The sequence below is a fragment of the Leuciscus leuciscus genome (assembly GCF_965113295.1).
Source record: "Leuciscus leuciscus genome assembly, chromosome: 12".
Classification (NCBI taxonomy): domain Eukaryota; kingdom Metazoa; phylum Chordata; class Actinopteri; order Cypriniformes; family Leuciscidae; genus Leuciscus; species Leuciscus leuciscus.
This window is the reverse complement of record NC_138736.1, coordinates 15,960,772-15,980,180: the sequence shown is the minus strand read 5'-3', so window position 1 is coordinate 15,980,180 and position 19,409 is coordinate 15,960,772. Positions and strand designations below refer to the sequence as shown.

The window sequence follows — 19,409 nt, the reverse complement described above, 5'->3', positions numbered from 1 at the left end:
TCATGTTCAGTTTCAGTAAACATAAAAAAAATGTATGTCCTTTTTGCACCTTTTACTAAAGTTGTAGTTCACCCCAAAAATGTATATTCTGTCATTATTTACCTACCCAAACTGTTTTGACCATGTAACACAAGATTATTTTTGATTAAACTAACTTACTCACATAAGTACTGAGTAATATTAATTAACTACATGTACTTACTCTCGAGTTACGGTTAGGGTTTGGTTTAGGGTTAGTTACTTGTAGTTATGCATAATTTACTGTTATTACTATAGTAAGTACATTATAGTAACTTGTAACTACGTCACCTTAAATAAAGTGTTACCAAATTTTACACTGCTCTTTTTCACCAGCATATAGCCCACTTGTAGTAGTTTCCTCCAAAACGTCCAAAAAGCATTATAAAAATATAGTTTAGTATATTTGTCAAAGCTATCGTATAACTTCAAAAATAGCACACAAGTCATATGGACGAAGTATATGAAACTATTACTTTTTATCCCTTTTGTTGTATTGAAAAGAGAAAGGGGTTGTATGGAAAAATTCTATTTAACATCTTTATACCATGGTCTGTCTAAATACTTGATGCTGATTGGCTGCAAGGTGTGCAATTAAACCGTTTAATGCACAGGTAGTTTCAAGTCAGTTTAATCACCGTTCTATATTAATGTGCTGCTTTCATTGAAGCTCACACACAAACATGTCGCTCACACACAGAGATCAGAGATTGCGCTGTGCACACAGAAACATTATCTTTGCTACTTAATCACTACATTATATCACTCAGCAAGGAGGTTGTAACATAGCTGTTTTTGAAGTAATTAAACTCACAGCTGCATTAAACTAGTGTGCATTAAACGATTTGAAACTAGTGTGCAACTATCCTCTGCTTTGTGTCGGGTGGTTCTTTGCCTCCACGTTGTGCATTCAAATCATTTAATGCGCAACTAAACACCTTACTGAGTGTCCAACATCCAACAGAGTTAATTTTTATGCCATAATTGTTGTATTAGAATCTCATCAATCTATTGGTAAATTGATTGACAGATTGACCAAGGATTTTGTTCGTGAGGACACCTGGAGCAGTTTGTGCTAATGTGACATTTTCCATGTCTGGAACATAAAGTTCACATAAGTTCAGGGTCTGAGTGAACTGCAGTCTCATGGGATCTCCTGATCTAAAGGATACATTAAGATCAAAAGGTTTCCAGTTAAATGCCAAAGCTGTTCGCTGGACTCTGCTTCAGAGTATTGTAGTTCATTTTGCCAACTAGTCTAAATTTTGACTAAAATCAGTGGATTCCCTTTTCTTATGATATTATTGATCAACATTTGCACTAAATACTGTATGTAATTATTTGTTTATTTTTTTTTACATAATTATTTATAGTTGAGATTTTAAACTAATTAATCTTCTTAATAACAAAGAGTTAGTAGCAGCTACTCCAGGTTGGGTTGGTCCTGAAAAATTACACTTTCAAAGTAAATGACAATGAGCATGTACATGTAAGCCTGAATGCTGTGAATTTGGGTAGTGCTAGGTAGGCTCTTTTCGTTTGGGCTACTAAAAAACATTTTGTTTTATTTGATATGTATTTATTCATTTAATTTGAAGATTTGAAACAACATCCTTGTGTTATTCTGAGTTAATGGCAGCTACTCCGGGTTGGTTTGGTCCTGAAACATTACCATTAAAGGGAAAAGCTGCACATATGCTTGCGCTCTGAGAAATTTGAGGTAGGGAGAAAACGCGTGTTTTCAAATGTCAGTCTGCTTCTATTAGCTCCGCAGCCTAAATGCCTTTTGGCATTCTCAAATGTTCTGAAAGCTCTGGATGAGAAAGAAAAAAAAGCCCTAATTGGCTGTCTGGCAGTTATACTCTGGTATGAAACCCAGCATTGAAATGTCACCAATGAGCCACATTCTGAAATCACAATCTGGTTTGCCACGAAGCATTTTAGGACTGTGAGATCATAATGTGCATGTGGCCTACGTGACTCTCATCCAGACGTCTTACTATCTTGTCTAGCAGCTTGCAGTAACGCAATAGTGTTTGATAGGAGCGTGACCTCACTCTGGAATACGACATCTCAACTACAAATGTTAAGTCCTGTATTAGATGTTCAACGTTCAAAGATTTATTGGCCTGCAGTTTTGAATGGTTATTTCTTTATGGCTTAATGTCCTTGTGCCATGTGGGGGGAAGAGATATGTTCAGGGCAATGTGTTATCAGATCTGTTGGTGTTTTCTCAGTGGGAGGCAAAGATTCGGTCGGATACACACTTCCACACATTGGCAGTCGTTCTCCGAATAACAACCGCTGCATACACTTGTCTGATTGCATCAGTTGAGTTGTGTGCTGTGACCCAGAGGATTGGCAGTTGGGGTGCATTAGAAATGTGTTCATGGTTTCTGCTGCTTCGTGATGAGATCCGATGCGCATTTGTGATGGAGTTTACCCAAACTAGTGTGGAGTTTACCCAAGGCATCCCACATGTGAAAAGGGATTTTGCACATTAGGCCTGGTGATGTTTGTGGACTTTAAGTAAAAAAAAAAAAAAAGTTTACAAGGAGATATGGAAAGAAAGTTTGAACACCAGCTCCAGTCGGGCATTCTGCCACAGCCATGCAATACCTTACGTCGCCGTCTGGTTTTCTCAAAAATAAGCTAAAAAAGTTAGTTGAAATCAGTTTGCAATAGAATCCCATATTGCACTGGTCAATCACTGTCTCTTGCATGAGAACAGAGATAGTGGAAAAGCAGTGGCAGTTTAGTGGTGAGCTTTTTTCCTTTCAGTCGTCATAGTCAGTTAAAAAAGTTTTCCTTTCAGTCGTCATAGTCAGTTAAAAAAGTTTTTTTTTTACCCATTAATTATAAATGATAAAGTAGTATTAATGATTTTATTGGGATAAAAATTATGAAATGAAAATTACAATATAAATATTAACGTCTTAACATTTTCAAATATACGAATACAATATACGCTGTGGGTGTGTATATAGTATAAAGCAACACCCTATCAACCTTGAGAATATCTTAGCAACTGCATAACAATGGCCTGGCAGCCACCCACAGATCTCAAGTATTGCGGTGGTGAGTTTTGTTTCTGCCACTCACATTTTTGGTTTAGAAAATGTAAAAATCTAGCTCATATTGTTGTTTATCTCTTTTGTGACACCACGGATTAGAATTGGTGAGCTCTCAGACAATTGTGGCTTTGAGATTAATACAACGCCTAAGACATTTCTTGCTGCTTTTTTCGTGAGTCTGGTGTGTGTGTGTGTGTGTGTGTGTGTGTGTGTCTGTGTGAACCTTGTCACATTGTGTTTGTGTCTGTGATGCAAGTCGTGCCTTACTCGGAAAGCAGGAGTGAGCTGGTATATTTGTTATTGTGAGTCCGTTCTTTGTGTGATGAAGTGTGTTCGATTGCAGTTCTAGCACAGTGTTATCAGCCTCATTGCACATTTCACACCTCAGCTTTCATTAGGACCCACCTCACCAATGCTAGCACTACGCTAAGTGCTAACAAGTTGAGAAATTAGAACACCATCTTCTCTGTCTTCTGCCCTTTATCTCCACTTCAGCTCTGCCTCTTCTTTGGAAAAACTCTCTTCAGTGAGTAAATGCTGAAAGTTAAAACCGAGGGGCGTTAAATTCACCTTGCTCCAAATGAAAGATTGCTATTATTAGCAAAGCTAAGTGTCGCCTGTCCTCAGCGACAAAAATGAAATGGAATCATAGAATTTCTTTTCTGCATTATGCCATCAGAGTTGCACTATATATTTTTTGTCACTTTCAAATGTTTTAAAATGCAAATGAAGGACTTTCATGGAACCTCAAACCTGGAATAACAAATGCATTGTCATTTAAGTCATGCATGCTGGGTGTTAAAGGTCTGTATCCATATGCATGATTTCTGCAAAATATATTCACTTTCATATAATTAAGCAATGGTTTTATATAAATGATTCCATAAACCCAGCCACTTCACACGCAGCACTTAAGTTGTCAAGAATACGATCCATTTTTGCAACAGTAGGTTGTATTGCATTACAGAGTGACATTAAAGGGCCATATAGGGCAGCAGTGCATAATTATAGCTGATGATAATTGTATGATACAAAACCAGTGGAAATAATAGACGATACAGATTTATACTCGTCTCAGGAGTTTTAAGAGCAACATTGCTTCAACTTTTTAAAAGCCTTCTTGGTAACCGTTTTTATGATTCACTGAGAGTAAGTGGTTCTTATTTGATGTGATGGATACACGTCACATGCTTTCAGATTCATCCAGGATGAGTGTGAACTGAAGGCTGTTTTGAAAGCTCAATTGGACTCAAACATGATCAGTAAGATTTTTTAATGTTTTTGAAATAATTATTTTGCTCACCAAGGCTGCATTTATTTGATCGACAAGTAAAAGTACAGTAAAAACAGTAATATTGTGAAATATTACAATTTAAAATAACTGTATCCTATTTAAATATATTTTAAAATGTAATGTATTCCTGTGATGGCACAGCTGAATTTTCAGCAGACATTACTCAGTCTCCAGTGTCACATGATCCTTCAGAAATCTTGGGATTCTTTTATTCATCAAGGACATATTAATTGAATCAAAATGAACAGTGATTTATAATGTTACAGAAGATTACTATTTCAAATAAAAGCTGTTTTAATTTCTACTCATTGAATAATCCTGAAATAAAACGCTTTTCAACACTGATAATAAGAAACGTTTCTTGAGCAGCAGATTAGCATTTTAAATAGATTTTCTGAAGGATCATGTGACACTGAAGACTGGAGTAATGGCTGCTTTGCCATTGCCATTAAAATGTTACATTATATTTATAGCACATTTTGTGTGTTTTTTTGCATAACAAAGTGACATTATGACATGAAAAAGCAATAAGTATCAACACATGATGAGAAACGGTCTTAATCTTGTTAGTTCCACCTTTGAGGTTCACGATGGAGAAGGTACTCAGCCTGAACCTACAGGAATCCTTTATGTGAAAAGATACTTGGCTGATTATAGTGCCTAATGGGGGTCAATTGTTAGGTCTGTGAGGAAGGAATGGCAGGAGCAGTGTCATAAAGTGAATATTATCCAAACCATTAGTCAGTGCAGAGACCTGAGAGACATAAAGATATTTCTATATATTCAAAACAATCATTGTGTCTGCACTCATGGGAACGTATGGTAGATTCAGGCTGGTAAGGAGGGTGTTGCGGTAGTCAAGCTCTGAAATGACTTTGGATGTGGAGCTGAGGAATGTAATTGTCACGGGAAGTTCTTATTTGCATGATGCAGTAGTGCATGAAGTGGCAGGAAAGTAAGTATGAAGTGAAGAAGGAGAGCTTGTCAAATGCAGGGCTCGACAGTGCAAGCGTTTCACTTGCATTTGCCAGTATAATTATGTGTGCGAACTGTAAAATAGGAGCATATGTGCGCATAAAAAAGTCTCTGTGGGTCTAAAATGTAGTTTTATGTAATTTAAGGTCATAACTCTTGAGTATTTGATATGGTATAACAGATGACATCATTTTGAGAGGTCTTAAATTTGGGAATGGAAAAACAGGAATCTGCGTTACGGCCTAATGTGATTATTGAGGCTGTGATTAAATAAAATAAATCAAATATGGGTGGTTGACAATGTTTATTTAATGGTGTTTATATTGTAATATGCTGTAAGAGTGCGTATTTTATCTCCCTCTTCTTTTTTAATGAGTAGCCGACAATACAGTAGTAAACCGTTTAAATAATTAAAAGTCCAATTATTATTGTTATTTTGATTACATAACAATCTATATCTGGCATTTAATCCAAAGTAAACACTTGTTGCTTCTCTCTGGTCCTCTCCATCACTGGAAGGAAAGACTAAGAACATTATTTAACATATTATTCAGTATATTGATTTTAATAGTGTCAGCACAATAATCTGTTTATTATAGTTTATACAGTTTAAAGTAGGCCTATAAATCATCGTAATACTTTAACAATTTTTTTAATGCACTTTGAGCAAAAATGTTTCACTTAATTGTCAACTTAGATGTGCCTTTCTTGGGGAAAAGGTAAGCTTCAAGCCCTGAAATGTCTCGTTCTTTTGCTCCAACTGTAATTTTTAACCTTGCTTATTTGTAATTAGAGAAGCAAAGTTTGTCTTAGCTCTGAAGTTTTGTGGCCTTGATAGATAAGTTGCATAATGCCAGCCAGTCAAATCAGGGCTTGTGATTTTGAAAATTGTTTGCAAATTTGAGTTATGTGCATCAGAGAAGCAGTGAACTTCGTAGGCAGTTCGTGAGTGTGGTGTCTGAGGCTGAGACCCACTTGTTATCCAGATTGACACCAAATGTTTTTAAGAAACCTGGAGGCATTGATTCTGTGATTATCAGTTGACATCGAGAGTGAAATGTGTGATCGAAAAGGCTTTATCACCCCATTGGCTCAGAAAACACCCACTGCTGATGTACATATATATGTACATTAGAAATTACATCAGCTGTGAAATGCTTTCATGCCAGCCTTTGCCTTTTCTTCTCTCAGAAAAACAGTTCCAAGAACTATATCTTTATGTAATTTGCTGTTTTTCGAAGACAAGGCTTCTTTCCTTGTTTTATCACTAAGGTCCAGTCAGCAGTGATTTGATAATAGAGGTCTGTTTGTGTTCAGTGATTCTGAAATTTGATTACAGCTAATGGCTTTTCTATCACAGGCTGTTCAAAGATGCCCTGTACACCCACAAGTGCCTCTAATTTTATTAAGCAAGCTGGGTCCAAAAAAACATGTATTTCTTCAGAGAATTTAGTTCTTTTGTCCTGCATTTCAGGTCAAGCTAATATTTAAGTGCAAAATTATGACTTAAAATCTTAGTTCACCCAAAAAAAAAAATTGTCAACATTTATTCACCGTCATGTTGCTCCAAACCAAAAAACACTTATTCATATTCGAAACACAACTGAAGATAATGTTAAATGAAATTAGAGAGATTTCTGTCCCTTTATTGAGAGTCCATGCAACAAAAACTTCAAAAAGTGATGAGCAGATTTAATTTAGGCTTTTATTTACATATAAACATTGACCAATACGCATACAATAGAGCACATTAAATATGGTAAACGGGAGCCTGGAGCTCAAACATGTGCACTTGAAGCACAAGAATCAATGAGGTTTGTTATCGCATCGTGAAAACATGTTTGAGCTGCCAGTGACCATATTTGATATGATCTATGTATGTGTGTCAATAAATACATTTAGGTTTGCATGAGTAATTGATGACAGACTTTTTATTTTTAGGTAAACTAGCCATTTAACATCTTTGAAGAAAATATGTATTTCTTGATGATTAAATTCCACCGTACAAGTCCAGTCTGATAAGGGTTTTATGGTGGGTGAAAGAAATTACCAGCCATCAATTATTCTTACCAGTCATGAAATTGTGTTTTGCATTGTTTTTATAATGTTTTAAGACAATAGGATTATTTAGCTGTTTTTTTCTTTCAAATTTCTATGTGACATTTTTTTAAACTACTCCTAGCCAACTGCAGATTTACACAATTTTTATTTGCATTTGATTAATTTGGTGTCCATTTTGGCCACTGGGTTCCCTTAATGAATTGTCGATTAAGAGCATCTTTGTGCCCTATTTATCAAAGTAAGTGAGGTTTAGTTCACTTTGGCAGTAGGGTTGGGAATTTTTCAGTACCTCACAATTCGATTGAAATCGATTTTTCAATTCGATATACGTATAGATGTGATTCTAGTTTACTGTTTTGTGTTACTTTTCCTATTTGACTGCGGTAGACAGTTTTGGACAGAGAAATTTCACTGAATTAAATGTGAACCTTGAAATTATTATAATTTTTTTTTCATTTTAGTCAAACCATTATTATTAAGCTGACTGCAATCATTACTCGCATGACTGGCAGGCTTTTACAATAAAGCAAGGCAGGCAATTTAATTTTATTTTTTATATTTAAATAGGAACAAAGAAGCAAATTACAAAAAAATAGGACAAATACAATAGAAAAAATATGCTGTGTGTCTGTCACCGCGTGTCCTTATTCGCGGCTTGTGATTAATAACACTCTAACGTGTCAGTAACTTTTAGTATTACGAAGTTGAAGAAGTGTAACACTTTGTGAAATTTGTGAATTGATGCAAATCGATAGAAGATAGAATCACGATTCATATGTGAATCTGATCTTCAGCACTGGCCACACATCACATTACATTACGACGTAAAGGACTCCGCAAATGCCACGGCGATCCCTCTCACTGTTCCCTTTTTGTTAGTTCAGCGGTGCTCAGTCTCAAATCTTGTTCTTTCTTTTTGCAACTCTATTATGAAGCAACTAATCACTTTTTTATGAATATTTATGATGTTCATATAAATATTTGCATATTCTTTCGTTTTATCTTATCTTCCACCTCATTTTAGTGACAAAAATATCCTTTTCACTGTAGCTGAAAGTGTTGTAAATGTCAGGATGTCTCAAGCATCGGTCAGGAAGCTCTGTGGAACAGAGCACAATGTCACTCAGGTCACTGTGTGCTTCTGTAATTATCGTCGCCATTGTCATCAATGCCGTCATCACTCCTCAAGCCAAAGCTCTACTGTTTCTAATTGAAAAGCCTGATTTCCAGACAGGAATGAAATTATCCTCTCAAGTTGTCATTTTGAGCAACATGGAAGAAGATTGGAGACTCTTTTTATCGGTCTCTCAGCTCTTTACATTTTTCAGCTATCAATGCTGAGCAAAATAAATGGAGTGGAGACTTTGGTCTAGGTTTAATTTTGTCATCTATTTTTTTCCGTCATAGATTCAGTTTACGAAATTAAAACTGCTTTGGTCTTAGTGTTCTGATCTGGGTTTGTTCAGAACATTTTCAGAAATGAAATTTAGGGTCAGATGTGATGTCTGGTGTGACTTGGCTCACATGTCCCTGTTATGACATTCTTCTCAAAATGAGAAAATGGTGTCATTATTCTCTCTAATGTTGTTTCAAACCCCCAAATCTTTAACAATGTTTGTGCTCTTTTCTTGAGCTGGGTGTTGTATCAAATATCCACAATCAGTGTCAGTTGTCAGTTTATCAGGTACATTTAGTAAGATTTAAATGTTAAAATTAATGATCAAATTAACTAGAATTTTTTTTTTTTATCTTGCCCCCTGATCTGTACATAAATTCCATTATAATTTGAATTAATAATAATAATAATGGTAAAACTTTAAGCTTTTAAATATAATACATTGTAAAAGTATTTTTAATGCCCTGTACGTCAGTGATAACAGAGGACCCAAGGGCAGAGGCTGATAGAGAAACAAAGTTTATTGAAAAGGTAACATGGGAGTCTGTGGTCACGTGAACGCAGTACTGGAGAAAACAAAAGTCAAAAACTTGGCTGGTCAACAGCGGTGGTCCCAGGGTAGGAAATGGTAGACAGCGAGGGAGACTCAATCCCCAGACCAGTGGCGGAGACTCACAGGTGCGATAAGGTGAAGATCATGGGCAGCATGATAGCTGAGCAGAGAACAGAATTAACGTACCAGAGGATGTAGCGAGATAGGACAGGACAGGACAAGACAGGAGGTTTCCGAAGGCGATAGCGAGAGGATGGTCAACGTAGAAGGTACGAGAGCAAATCCTTTGCAAACAATAATCTGGCAAAGAAGCAGGGGGAACGGTAACTAGAAGTAGCAGAGAAAATTAGGCCAAAGAGAAAACGGGTGAGGTTGGCAATCAGCGCAGGAGCGCTGATTTTGTCTGTAGGAGTTTGTTTTGTATGGACGTGCAATGTTAATTTTATGTGTGCATGTCTTAGAGATATGTGTATATCCAATTTTTCCACGTGAAGTTGCACCCCACTGGCAAGAGAAAAAACACTGAATTGTGATCCATTTGCTAAATTCTGTTAGTCGTACTCGTGTTCTTTTTATTATTCTGTGGACAAAGCTGTTAGGCTTTTAATAGAAACGTGACCAGAATCATAAACCTGATGGCCTGAATGTTTGCAGTGCTGCTTCAGGTCTTGCTGAAGATCTAAAGGTCTTTATGCGGCTGTCTCTGTAGGGCATACTGAAGCTCTCCATTTATCCCACATATGCTCATAGCATACACAGAAGACACAGCTTGAGCTTGTGGCTTCAAAGAGAATGATTTTTCTGAAGATTTTATTGTGAGATGTAGAAGCCCTAAAATATTCCACATGGAGGGCTGAACATACACTTTTTAAAAAAAACAATGAAGTTGGTGTTCTTCTTTTCCTCTATTCCTAAGGCTTCACTGTTGCCATGTATGGCTTAAATCGGCCCAATACACTTGGCTTGGCTCGGCTCGGCTCAATAGCTTTCCCTATTGCTGCCAACCCCGCCAGTTCACATCAGACCTTTGTTCAAACAAAAGAGAATTTGTAAACCTGACTGTAAGTCCAGGCTCAATAACTTAGTCTTGTCTCTCCAGCAAATTGCACCAGATAAACAAACGCTATGCCCAGAAGATTTATGTAACATCCTCTATTTCTTCACACTTCCAAAACCTCACCTGAACTGCCTCATATATTTCCAATTCCAGGCCACTGAATGGGGTACCAAGGTTGATTGTGCTCTCAGTGAGTGCAGTGTACTTTTCGTCGACCTTGTCTCATTGTGAGTGTTCTTTCACACGGCAAACAGTGATTAAATAATAATAGATGACCTTCTCTGCTCTTTCCTATTGGTAATATTGCAATAAATATGCCGTGTTTTAGTGGATGTGCTGAATGCTGAAACCCATCCGTGTGTGTGTGCATGCATGCATATACATTATATATAATAGAATTGTAGTAATAATGAAAAAAAAATATGTACAATCTTACAAAACAACAGAAGCAGACATTGTCTTTACATAGCCACTGGTGCTCGTTGGATAAACTGGAGGTAGACATCAAACTATGAAGATGAAATACTCCAAGGCACTCACATGGTTAAGTAAAATGCCTTTAATTAACTGGGCTAAATCATTAAAAACAGTTAACACGGGATCCTGAAAAAGGCTGTGTTGCCGAAACACGTAGATCTACACTTTAAAATGTTTTTAATGATTTAGCCCAGTTAATTAAAGGCATTTTACTTAACCATGTGAATGCCTTGGAGTATTTCATCTTCATAATATTTACAATCTTCTCCGTGTTTTAGTGCGCTGCGGAAAGAGAGACTTATACCTTCAGACTAGCCATTTAACTATGTTCACTTGTGCATTTGTGTCATTTTGTGTAGATGGAAGGTCTTTATGTTGTGGGTATTTGTGATAAGTGTGTTAGGGTGATTTCATTTTTTTTTTTTTTTTTTTTTTGATTAACCCGCTAGCAAAGTGTTTCAGTTTACCAGTGTTCATTCACTGTTTAGATTCAAGTCAAGCAGGTAAATGCCTGGCTATGATTTGATTATTTAAAACAATCATATTCTTTATAGATTTTTCTTTTTAAAAATATTGTTCGTGCATTGTTGATATATTGTGATATTTTTATTTAGGTTTAATCTTTTTTCATGAAACACATTTTCCATCTTAAGGAGACCATTATTATCTTAGATTGGCTGTGTTAAAATAAATGATCCATGTAAGCTTCATATTACAGTTCATAGATCTCAATGTGGTAGGAGCTCCTTCATATTCTCTCTCCTGAGACTTCTTTCAAGCTCTTGGTGTTCGTCTTATAGAAGAAACTGCCGTGTGGACTCAGAGGAACCTTCTGAGATATTACCAAATCTGTGCTGTATACTTCTCTGGAGCTGTAATAAATAATTCATCTGTGATGTGATGGGCTGTACAGTAAGTCAGCTCGACTTCAGCCTTGAGGTGACTTTTAACATTTGGTGTTGGGGAACTTTACATAGCATCACTGAGTTCATGCAATATCTTTTACCTTATAGGTTATGAATAATGTAATGTGTCCAAATGCTTTTTCCTCTCCAGCGGCACTTTGTGAAACTCTCCCAGTCAGCCTTCATGTTTTCACCCAGACAGCTGCCATATTATGAAAAATTCTATTCCAAATTAGTGGGGGTGACAGTTATTTGGACGCGAGGCTTTGGCAGACAAATCTGCATGGCCCCCTATTTGACACTTTGCACCGCATTCATTTTAAGCCTTTATGCCCTCATGCTCCGGGCAAAGAAATGTCTTCACTAATTTGTTTTCTGCAAGATATGTGCATATGGAAGTGAGGGTAGTCATGCACTAGTCTTCCACTAGTTTGGGAAATTTTAGGTTATGCTGTCTTGTCAGACACCCTTGTCAGTATCACCCAGACCTTATTTCAGAGTCAAACTCAATTGGAATATACGAGTTATAAGGCAGTACAAAAACGTACTTACAATATTTTTTTCACCCCTTATTAGCTAGTGTTATATGCTCATACTGATTAGGCACCCCTCATCCGACATGCTGACAGGCATGAAGCCTGTGTGTCAGATGGTCACATGTTGCCATATATTTATGATTACAAGTAAGAAAAAGACCCCAGAATTCAACATGGACAAGAATAGAACCTGGATTTCCTACACAAACACCACAGCTCAGCATTCATTCATTCTTCTGCTGCTTATCAGGGACTGAGTCGTGGTGGCAGCAAGCTAAGTAGGCCTGCCCACATGTTCTTTCCCTTGCAAATTCCTACAGCTCCTAATTGGAGATCCCAAAATGATCCCTTTTGACACAGAGCAGTGGTGATTCTTCTCCAAGTCCCTCCCATCTGTCAGAGCTTCGCACCTTGTGTCCTAGTCCAGACTTCCTGTGGTGCGGCTTGTACCTGCAATCGTGTTCTTTCGGTCACTACCCAAAGTTTATGACAACAAGTGAGTGTTGGAACATGCATTGAATGGTTAATTGGGAGCTTTGCCCTCAGTCTTATCTCCCTCTTCATCTTCTACATACTGCAGCCGGCACACTGATTTTCCTATCAACGTCATTCCATGACCTGTCCTTGTGAACTCGTGAACAAAACCTCCTCAGGAAAGCAACTTAGTCCCTACTCAAGGTTGGCAGTCCACCCTTTTCCAGCTGAGAACCATGGATTCAGATTCGGAGGTGCTGACCCTCATCCCCATCACATCACACTCGGCCACACACATCTCAAGCAAGCACTAAAGATCACAGCTTGACATGGAGCAAATGTGCTAATTGCGGGGATATTTCTTATTTTTACTTCATTTTTACCATAGTGCTTTGCCGTGGCCACATCTGAGCAGAGCCTTTGAGTGTGACCTCGGTTGAGAGCACAGCAGCGATCTCAAATATACCAACTTTACTCCAGCCATGTGTCAGCATGGAGCTGTGGTGATTCTGGTGGCCCTCTTAAGCAGCCGCCTTAAACTTCAGACAGTCGCAGACAGCATGTAATGCATTTACCCAGAAAGAGTGATGAGACATGTAATTGAATTACCTTTTTTAATATATCAGTGCTTGACTCCTTGCTGAGCTGAAAATGAGAGAGAGAAATCCACAGTGTGCTGGAGAGCTTCCTGTTCCCTCGATATCACATTAGTGTTCTTAAAAGATGCTGACATCCTTCTGGGAAGTTCATGCTTACAAACACAGATGTTGTAATTATGTGGTTTGTAATTGTAATTATAATATGGTTTTTGTTAGAAGGAAATATGACGTTTCCAAATGTGTCAAATTTTTCTCTTTTTAACTTAATAACAAAGCCTGACTTTTAGTACTTTGCAATATTGTGAAGAGCTTTATTTATGTTACCCTTTGTGAACTGTCACAGAGAACATGGGAAATGTAGTTTGATTTGTGCAAGCCTATCATCATATAAAGTAGCTCATTGAGACAAATTTTAGTAATTAATAACCTTTCCCACTAGAAATGATGACAGCATTAATGTGAGCTTATCTTTTTATTCTGCTTTTCCATCCCAAGAACAAGATTATCATTGCTGTTCTGTCACTGTGAGACTTTTTTTTTATCAAAGACAAAACTCAAGGTGGAGAAGACATGTAATATAAGTGAGGTTTTTAACTTTACAGATCTATGTTTGATTGCACTCTTGTCAGAGTCTAGTGTCTGAAAGTAAATTTTGAAATATTAAAAAAGCTCCCTTGGCAAACACCACCACATCCCCAATATCTCTCTGCCTGACAGTGAATTGGGGACATTTCATTGACTTGGTGGGTCTCTCCTTTTATTGACTTGTGAATGACGCTGACAGAGTTTGTTTTGTGGCCCATACAAAGTGAAAGGCTTTGATTTCATACTTTGCCAACATATAAGGCTCCCTAGCAAGGACATGTAATACTGTTTCCCAGTTACTTTGATTGATAAATGTCTGCTGTTAGGCTGACTGACCCAAAAGTTGAAGCTACTAGCACCCTGATACTGTGTTTCTGTGTTACTGTGTACAATTTATGATTTTACACCTATTTATGTAGACCATGGCTTACCGGAATCTGCTAAGTCATAATGGTCCAACAAAGCAAAGGTGGAAGCATATGCATTTGAAAGATTATTTGTTTGTATTTGTATAATGAGGTTTTCTGAAAGGCTATGACCTTAATCTTTATAGATTCATGCATCTTTGTGTAATTATACTGTGATGAAACGTTTTAATATAACGCCCCCAAATATGTGGGTGCCTCACCTAAATATTCTCTGGTAATGGCAGCCTAGAGCCAGTGTTTAAATCCTAATCTTCCTTGTAAGTTAAAAAAAAATTTTTTTTATGACTAATGCAAGTTGTATGTTTAACTCCATATGTGTTGGCACAAATTTGCTGTCAGATTAGACCTCAATAATGAGAAACCAACTGCCTTAGCACCCTTCAGAGAGAATTGCAGTGTATTTATACCACATTTCATGCCGTGGTGAAGCCAGCAAAATGCTGTGTTAACAAGCTAATGATTGTGCATCTGTGTGATGGGGCTTTTGGGGAATTGCCTCTCTCTTTGCTCCATCTGCTTGCCCTATAACTTTCCTCACTTCTTTATGGCTTTGCATTACTGCAGCACTAGGCCACTTTAGAGGTGCTGATCTATTTGATCACTGGCTTTTGCTTTATTTGGATGCTATTCTTGTTTTTAGTGAATGTGGACTGTGGTTGATTTATGTATTAGTAAGTAGCGAGAAGTAGGGCTGTCACGATATCAGATTTTTATTACATGTTATCCAGCAGTATTCGGCAGTAGTAGCTACACACGGTCTTCTATTTTCCGGTTTATAACGGGTGAGAAACAGCGTTAAGGTGCAATACCATTATCTGTTATATTAGAGTGTCAACCAGATAGTTAATGGTGCTAAATTATTTACAATATCATATGTGTAGCATTAACATGATATCAATATTTCAGTTTTAAAAAATCAAGGTTATCGTCAAATACCCGTATATTACGACACCCATTATAGTGAGAAGCCATGCAAATAGAGTAGGGGCTTCTGAGTGATTCTGAGTGATTGAGTGAGCTTTAGAAGTCTCTTTTGAATGTGCTTGTCTGCTGGGATATTGTATATTATGAACTAAGTTCATCACAGGTTTTACAGTGATGGTAGTAAGTTAAATTAAACATGAAATCAAAATTGAGCCTATTTATTTCTGAATACACATTGCTGTTCTTATTATGCATGATTTGTTGGTGCACATTTGAGATGTAATAACATGCACCCCCTCTTAAAAACATTATGCTTCTTGGCTGATTTGTGGAATAAATAATGTAAACCAATAGCCAGTTTAAGTACTGGTTGTTGTGGATTGATACAGGTTTTTTTAATTCGTGCCAATGGGTTAAGTAATTTTAATGCTAGTTAACATTAATGTAATGTTAATGGCATTAACAACTTATTACAAAATGTTTGAAAAGAAACATTAACATTTGGATACGTTGAGATTCTCTTGAGGGTGAATTTAACCTTCAGTTTCCACGTCCTGTTCAAAAAGTCTCCTCGGAAGTGAGCAGTGTCACTCATATTTCACTATCCAGTCAATGGATATAATCCATTAAGTCCCATCCTTAATTGTTTTTTGCCACACAAATGTCTGATGGTAAAGGCAGAGTAAATGACTCCTTCAACGTTAGAATTTGCTGTAAAGTAGGACTTTAATTCACTTTTTAGATTTGGTATAGTGCCGTTCATAATTGCATCCCATGGGTGCCTGGGGATTGCTCCATCTACTAAGATGCTTCTAGATAACACTCCTCACAAAAAAAATCTACTTTTAATTAAATGTTTCCCCCTCATTATGCTTATCTGTCAGATTAAACTGGAAAAAGTTCTGTGGGTCTTTTTTTAAGCACCCTTCCTTGAGCTAATTTATTACCTGTGTACGGGGCTTCGGCATATTCCTGCAGGCTTTTTCAGATGATCCATTCACTCTAATAATAAAAGGAAGGGGGGAAAATGGTGTGTGTGAGGAGGAGAGAGCAATTACACTGGGCTAGCTGAGAGATCAGTCGTATGTGAAGTTGCTGATCATTTTTGCCAGTGCCTGTCTAACAACTCTTGCTAAGAATAATTGGGGTGATCTGAGCCCCCTGGTCTGCCTTTATGAAAGCACTAACATGTATCAGTGAAAGCTCAGACCAAGGCTAAACACTTGAGTGCTAACATTCATACACGTTAAAGGGGTCATATCATGACAAATTAAATTTTTTGGAAGAGTTTTATGATGAACATGCATCGTGACTTTCGTAGGTCAAAACCCCAGACCAAATTAAGTGGCTTAACTATCTGATATAAATACTAACTTGTGAAATCCCACATTAACATGTCAAACAACTTTTTGGTGTTCAGAACCTAAGGATAGAAGTTCAAGGCTAACCCTCTTCGGCTGTTTAACAATGTTCAAACTATGGCTGTTCGCTGTCATTTTTGACCTAGAAAAGTGAAAGAATAGTTAAAAAAAAAAAAAATTTATTTAATGATAACACTAATTTCTGTAAATAACTAAGGTAGTAAAAAAAAAGAAAAAAGAAATTTACATTTCTTAATTTCACCTTAATTCTCTCTCTCTCTCTCTCTGGATGGTGGGGTATAAATCTTGTATGTATAGTCTTACCCCTTAATTTCTGGTAATCTTTTTATTTTTTTATTCTCTCACAATGTAATGTGGCTTTTAAAAAAAAAAAGAGGCTTATTGTTACGTGTTACTTATTTCACATGCAAAGAGGCTGTTTAACATAGAAGTCTTAAAGATTTGGAAGCAATAAAAACACCTTATTTAAGTATGAGTTGGATAGAGTGGAAAATGGTCATGAGCTAAATTGACACTTTGCCAGTATATAAATAAAATAAATGTGCAGCATAACTTAATTTGTCATATGGCAAACATATGGCTCTGTTGTATAAACAGATCCTTTAATTGTGCATTGAACTCCTCTTTTGGGCAGGTGGATGACATGCTCGGGGAGGAGAGTGACAATGAAAGCGATGGAAAAGGGAAAGAGGAAAGGATGGAGGCAGAGGAGGAGGATGAGGAAGAGAGGCCCCCCACGAGCAAGCAGAAGGCTTCATCAGATCACGTTTCGTCGCTTGCCACTGTTGTTGAGGAAACTGCCCAAACATCAACCAGAGAAGACATCTCTGTAACAGGGAACATGTTCAGGTATTAAATCTCCAGTACTAGTAAAGGGAAATTAGAATTTTGTTTTCAAATTGGCGAAACTCAAGCATGCTATATAATAGCACCTATAATACGCATGAAGAACTTTAGTGACAAAATTGGTCTCTGTGATTGAGCTTTAAACCTCTTGCTTCAGTGGTGTGAGAGTTGATTAGCAACACACTGCTGTGCCCGATTTCCAGCAGGCCCTTGTACTCCCGAAATTGCCACTGTCTTCAGCAAATAGCACTGCCAGTTGTCATGGCAATGTCTGGAAGCAGATATCTAGCAGAAGGAGGGGTCACGTCCTCTTACATCCTCCTGTCCAAGCACAAATGCCCCACCCGCTGCCCAGACTTCTGTCCGACATTAGTGTAGTCGGCAGGATGTTGTCAGATCAGCATGTGTGAGGAGCTGCTTTCTGGGCCGGCCTGCTCTTGTCTGGAGGAGCTAAACGGACAGGAAAGCATGCTAGTCTTTTATCATATGGCTCATACTGCAACCAATTTTCCCCTGGAATATTAGACCTGTCCTACTTTATCTAGTTTCTCCGCTCTCCAGCAGTCATTAGCAGTGACTCGGAGCCTACAGCGGTGTATCTACCGCCTGTGTCAACTGAATGAATGCAGTAGTGTAATCGTTAGGAGTTCAGAGCGGTGAACAATGAGATGAGTGAAGGAGAAAAAGAAGTTATTTGAGTGTCTCAGACTGTCTGTTTGGCTTCAGGATGTCCTGCATCCAGTGATTACAGCTTCTCAGAAGAACCTGGTTTTCTCAGCTGAGTTTTCCTCGTGTTCTTCCTTTTTTACCATTTCCATTGAGAAACATTTCAGTCAAATCAGAAAATGGTAAAGGTTTTTGTACTTATTGCTTTGTCAATGACAAACCCATTATTTATTTGGAGTTGTAAATTTTGCTTCTCAAGTCAGGTTGAACAAGTTAAAAAAAAACTGTCTTGGACTTGGATTTTTGACACAGTTTGCTGGGTTTTGGCACCAGATGTTTGTAACACTCAGTTTCGTCTGTGGCACTTTTTTTATTTATTAGCGTTCATTCCATTTGTCATTGAATATTAGCTTGTATTTGCCTACAGTAATCCATTTTGCAGTCGAGTTTGTCAGTGTTAAAGTTTCTTTTTACACATTTCCCGTTATGAATTATGATACAGCTTGGTCCATCAGTGCATTGCATTTGGATTGGTTTCTCACCGCAGTGTCTTGGCCTTGATTTAAAGTGACAACTGATGTACATAAAGATGATTTATAAATCATTAGCTATTAACCATGTGTCTGTTCATTAGGATGGAAATGAAAGGCTGAATGACAGCAACCCTTTCCACCATTAGCAAAGCTCTTTTGCTCTGTTATGCATGTATTGTGTAACAGGGGTGACAGCATTTGTGTGCAACATCCTCCTACTCCATACAATTTAGTCTTGTGTTTACCATAATTACATTAGCTCTTTAAACAAAAAGTTTCAACTCAGAGAACCCCTCGGTTTCAACTTTCAGAGAAAGCACATACATTTGCCTTAATTGCCATTAGTTTCACTTGGGAGCAGTATAAAGTTTGTGTTCTAATAAGTTGGCCTGCCAATTTCCTTAAAATTGGCAGGAAATGGTCGCTGTAGCAGGATTTGATGCCATGGAAACACTCCATATCTAAACTCTTTGCGTTCGTTGCTTCGTGATGGAGAAATGTAATTTTCATTAAAGTCTGATTTTAAATATTTTCCCTCCATGAAGCAAGCTCATTTTTCACATTCAATGAATGGAGTGAATAGCACATTTTCTTTGTGAATAAAAAGTAATGTGCACTGAGATACT

General features: G+C 37.4%; 1 protein-coding gene across 2 annotated transcripts in view; it reads left to right on the top strand.

Annotated features, from left to right (window-relative positions):
• Window positions 1–19,409, top strand: part of ctdp1 (CTD (carboxy-terminal domain, RNA polymerase II, polypeptide A) phosphatase, subunit 1) — a 99,124-nt gene that overhangs the window by 37,877 nt on the left and 41,838 nt on the right. For both annotated transcript variants that reach the window (XM_082186124.1, XM_082186125.1), the window contains one exon: window positions 17,373–17,587. In XM_082186124.1, the coding sequence (XP_082042250.1) occupies window positions 17,373–17,587 (215 nt within the window). The remainder of the gene's footprint in view (window positions 1–17,372; window positions 17,588–19,409) is intronic.